At 32.6% G+C, this 5,486-nt stretch overlaps 1 protein-coding gene across 1 annotated transcript in view; it reads left to right on the top strand.

The window, feature by feature from the left end:
* The window catches only part of TTC6 (tetratricopeptide repeat domain 6), a 68,508-nt gene that overhangs the window by 9,099 nt on the left and 53,923 nt on the right, over window positions 1-5,486 (top strand). Inside the window, 1 exon segment of the mRNA XM_019616123.2 lies at window positions 2,606-2,745. Coding sequence (XP_019471668.1) covers window positions 2,606-2,745 — 140 coding nt within the window.

Below are 5,486 nucleotides of genomic sequence, written 5' to 3' on the forward strand. Positions count from 1 at the left end.
TTTTTTTTTAACCAACTGCCATTTAAAAGACTCTTCTATAATACAGGTCTCCATACTGGTCTTGCAGCTTAACGTTAGAGGAAAAAATAAATTAAGGTTCATTCGGTCATATGTTGGGTTAGGCTTTTCATTATGAGATTGAGAAGATTAGGAATGAAACAATGTATAAATAGAATCCTCATTTACATTTAACAACTGTGTGCCTTCCTGGAAAATGGCATAATGATCAACATCCTTTTGGTTATGTGATGTTTCATACATGACAAGAGCTTTCATTTGATATCAACCCCTTAAAGCTTTTCTAGTAAAGAACATATACCAAGTTTACAGAGGCAGGACAAATTTGTTACAAAGACCAAAAAATGCCTTTGGCCATATGTTGCCAGTTTTAATCATTCTGGTATTTTGAGAATACAACCTTAACGTGCTTCCTTCTACTACTTCTATATGAGTAATTACCTTAAAATTACTACATTTGCTAAATGTATTATGTGAAGAACAACCAAGACTGGGAGTGTTTCCACTAGACACTTTTATATGCAAAAAATACTGAATAGTCTTGGCAGAAAGTTAAATAGAGGTGAACACAAGGTTTGATATGTTACATGAAGACAGATGCAGGTATTGAAATGGAGGAGATAAAAGGGGACAAGAGAGAGAGATATTTCTATCAACAAGAAATCCATATTATTGCAGAGCAGATTGTTTCTAGGTCTAGTCATAAGACAGATCTAATCAAAATGAGAAACTTTCTGCATGCCTAAGGGCCTCCCATTGACTGTAGTTTGGCTCTGGTTGTGTCTTGTCAAAAGGCATGGAGAAAGGCAGAGAGAATGGTTGTCATACCCTTAGGAACCCAGAATAGTAGTGACCATTTTCCTCATCAGTCTTAGGATAGCTAAGAACCTGTTCCGAAGAGCTAAAAGATGTGGGCTACTCAGAGAGTGATTTACAGGGAAATAAACAAACTCCTCATCATTCCTGGTGCTGCATTTTGTGTTGGAGCTATAGTGAATGTGAAGTAAAACCCTAAATGGTCTGAGTAGTTCCAATTGACTGGCGTTCTTCTACAGCCAAGGATTTGGGTGTATCAGTTCTTGTGGAAGCATAATAATTTCTGTTAGACAGATTGGATTGCTAATGCTGAGAGCATGAATGAAAACAGTAATTTAAAAAATTTCTTCTAAATTAGAAATAATATTCTTTTGACATTGTCCTTACAATATTTGTCTGTTTATAGGTCAAAAATTTTTCTAATCATTCATACTGTCTGTTCTTGACTTTAGATAATTAACAATGATGCTTGCCATAGGTAGTTGTAAGAAATTACTCTACAATCATACCCTTATATCTATCTATCCATGTATCTAAAAATATCCTAAAACTACATATTCTAAATTATATACTGTTGGTTAACAGAGTACTTTCACAGTTAGTTAAACAGAACTGGGGTACTCTTATGGTTTTTAGACAGTATTATTTTGGGCAACATGCTACTTCTGTAATGCTCTAGCAGTGTTGTTGTAACAACACCTATTAAATGTATGTTTAGTGAGGTTACAACAAAAAGCAGTTTCCACGATAGGTACCTGGTTCTACTTGATGTAAGTACTGCAGAATTTAAATGTGCTTTTTTTTTTTTTTTAAAAAAATTGGTTTTCTACAGTGTTCTGTTTCTATCTTTCATATAGCTTTCGTTATAGCTTTTAATTTTCTTGAACCTGCTTTGCTATATTATGTATGGTAACTTTTCAGGGGAGCTCAGGCGAATCCTTTTTGTTGGTTGCAGTTAGTCTGTTTTATGAAGATGTTAAACATCTTGCAGGAAACAGAATTGTCAAATGCTTGAGGTTGGAAGGGGCTTCTGTTTCTTCTAGACTATGATGGCCTCCAGCATATTCTGTAGATTTTGAAGCTCAAGTCAAGAAACAAATGTAGATGCCTTGGGAGTAGTAATATCTCAAGAGGTTCCTTCCCCTTGCTGTTTGCTCTTGCTCCTGGACTTCAGTGAGCTGCTCCATGACAAAATTTTTGGGTGGGACAGGGTTCAAAGATCAGGATTAATTTCTGCCTTCTCCTTGCATGCTCTTTACTATGTTTTTCAACAGTTATCTGGTCTGCTTTAACTGTGTGAAAAAAACAATTATTGGCATTAGTAAATTAGAATGATCAGCTGTAGGTGGAAACAATAGCAATTCCTTTTGTGTTGCTGTACTGAATAAACTTTTCTAAGTTTTATCCCTTAAAACACATTTGTCTATCTTAATTTGCATAAAAATACAAATTTTAGATGTACTCATGCGCTTCTAAGAGTAATAGTTCTGAATTTTGATGCTCTTTTGATTATTCTATTGATTATCATAATGGATATTTTGTTTTACCACACTTTTCTGCATATTCTATGCCCTGAATAGCTGTAGGTGTTACTGTGATCTGCTCAGTGACAGCAGTTATATGCTACTCTTGTTTAAATGAGTTTTGTTTTCTGTTAATCAGGGTTTCTTGTGTACCATTGCTTCTTGTTCTTCTCTGGAGTGCATATGAAAATATCTGTAAGCTTACAGTCTATAACACTGTGCTTATTTTTTGCTTGTGAACATCTTAGGCTCCGTCCACAGATGTGCTATGGGTGGAAGGGAAAACGATATCAAAAATTAAACCAAATGAGGTTCAGAAAGATCTACAAGAGGAACACAACTTGCAACAGTGTTTGTCTTTCCTGCCCACTCATGCTTCAAATGTCAAGTAATACTTTAATCTTACTTCATTATAATGAAATTAATATTGAAAATGTGTTAAGTTATAAATACATACGATGGCAGATAAGGATGGAGAAGAAAATGTTATCTCCCAAAATCTGGATCTGAAACATGCAGTTATGAGCAATTTCTGATCTATCAAGTTTAGCTTGGTGGTTTGTTTGCTACTTATCTCCTTGAAATGGATTTGATTTACTGTTTTTAAAATCTAGAGGGCCTGCTCATTCCTGCTATATGCAGATGAAACTTTTCTTGACTGCAGCAGAGACTGAAGTTGCTTATGCAGGGGTTGAATTTGTCCATACAATTCCAAGCATAATCTAATCAAAATAATTAAAAACAAACAATGGAACATACCACAAATTTAATATAAGCAATGCCAGCTGTAAGTCATCATCTTTAAATAGAGAAGACATATTAAAAATTCATTAACTTGAATTTGTATTACAGTCAGTGCTTGTCTGAAATTCAGGAGATTTTACACAGAGCAGTAATTTAAGGACAACTGCTTATTACCTTGCTGTTGTCATAGGTGGCATCTGTCATTCTCTAGTAGGAGTGCAGATTACAAAAGTAGTACAGCCTGTGTCCTGATTTAACTGATCTTGTCTTGTCCCATGTCAAGGGAGACTCCTCAATTTTATGGTGTTCACTACTAAGATCTTTATGGCTAGCTTTGCTTAGATATACCGTAAGTTGCTTCTTCACTTCTTTCTTTCGAGTTTTTTTTTTTTTTAAAGAGTGAGAGAAGCGGTCTTTAATTATTAGCTTTTGTTGTTCTTAGGGTCTTGAATGGTCTGTTGGATACAGAAGAGAGCCTTTTTATGGGAGGTCTGAAGTTTGTAAATGGATAATACTTTCAATTAAGTAGCTGAGAATAGTCATGGGAAAAGAATGCTTAAGTTTATGAAACAGTCAAATTGGCATTTAAGTGACCCTTTGCATGCCATTGCTTATCTGCATTGCTTAAAGATCATTTGGTTAGCAAGATTATATATTAAAACAAATAGTGACAACAGACAATGAGTGTTTTACCTTCAATAAATACTTACTGTCAGATTATCAATGGTGCAGAAACTGCATCATTTTCTAAAAAACCTGTATTTAGTGCATTAAATGAGGGTAATGTAGGCCACACACATAGCATTGTTTCTTCATGTCCACTTTTTCAAAGAATGATAAATAGTCTGTTTTAAGAGTGTGTGTTGTAAAAACATTCACCTTTACCTGAGGCATGCCCTGAATATTTTAGTTTACATTCATAAAACATTCAGTTAGTTAATTCAATGAAATGATAAACTTCTATAAAATAAAAGTAATTATACTACAATTAAGATATCATTCAAGCTGTTTTTATTGATTTTAAATAAATTACAAAATCTATGTCAAAAAGTTCCCAGATGATTTTAAAATAATTTACATACATTACTCCAACTGTTTTAAGTTCAAAGTTGAATTGTTTGCCTATTTTTATTTTTAAACGCATATGTATTGGTTTGCAGAGTAAGTGAACTGTTAGAGAATCCTGAAATAAAATATTTCATATTAGGTGTTCTTTCTCCAGTTAAGGTATCATGGAATATTTCTTTTTATTTTAAATTAGCATGATCATCTTCTTAAAGCATTGATATCTGGAACAATTGCTTATTTCCATTTGTGCTGTGAGATGTATGAATTTAGTTCCAAAAAACCCAACTCTATCGATTTCATTATATGAAACTGCTGTAAGCATTAAATTCTAATCAGTATTATGTATTCTGTGTTGCTTTTCCAACCGGATATTTCATTTTAAATGTTTAACTTCAAAATTTTATTCAATTCCTGTTTTCTTTTAGGAAAAAGAATCACAAATTTGAGTTATAGTTTATGGTGAAAATGTCTTGTTGAAGCATGAAGTGGCTAGGTTTCCTTCTATGTGTTATTTCTATATATTACATATATTGCATAAAACATTATGGCTTGACAAAAATTATTTTAAGATTTTAATTAAAATTAAAAATGTTATTTTGTTGCCACTCATTTATATTTTGTTGTCATGTGCCTGTAAACATCAGGACTCAGTTGAGAACAATGTAACTGATGTGGTGATCTTTTGCGAGTCAAATTGATCTTATACTGCACTGTTTTTTTGTCTATTTTCTTTACACGTATGATTTCTTTAAACAATGCTGTCATTGTTTTTCAGGAATTGTAAATACAAAAAAAATATTTTACATTAACTTAATACGTATTGCATGATTAGACTGATCTTGTATTTTTTTTCCCCCGTTTTGTTAGTTTCTTACTTAATTTTCCCTTTTATAATTACTTTTTAATTAAAAAAAAAAAAAGTCCAATAGTTATACAGTAAAATAGACTAACTTAGTTGAAAGGTAAACTAAAAAAAAAAAAAAAAAAAAAAGTTAGACCTGAAAGCTAATCAGTATAATTTCAAAGTGGAGTTTTAACCATTTTCATTTAAGAATTTCTTTTAAATACGATGATATTTGTGAACTTTAATTAAAAATAGCATGCGTTTGGGGAGCCATTTCAGGGCTGGGATATTTTCTCTATGCTGTTTTTCACATTGTAGCTGTCTGCACCTTTAGATACTTATTAACTTTGTAGAGTTCATACAGTAGCTGCAGACTGTTTTTAGAGCTTGATCCATGGCCTGTAGAAGTCAATAGACTTTCATCACTTTTAGCACAACTTAGATTGGAGGTTTAAATGGTAGATTTTTTTTTT

The sequence above is a fragment of the Meleagris gallopavo genome, chromosome 5 (assembly GCF_000146605.3).
Source record: "Meleagris gallopavo isolate NT-WF06-2002-E0010 breed Aviagen turkey brand Nicholas breeding stock chromosome 5, Turkey_5.1, whole genome shotgun sequence".
NCBI classification, from domain to species: domain Eukaryota; kingdom Metazoa; phylum Chordata; class Aves; order Galliformes; family Phasianidae; genus Meleagris; species Meleagris gallopavo.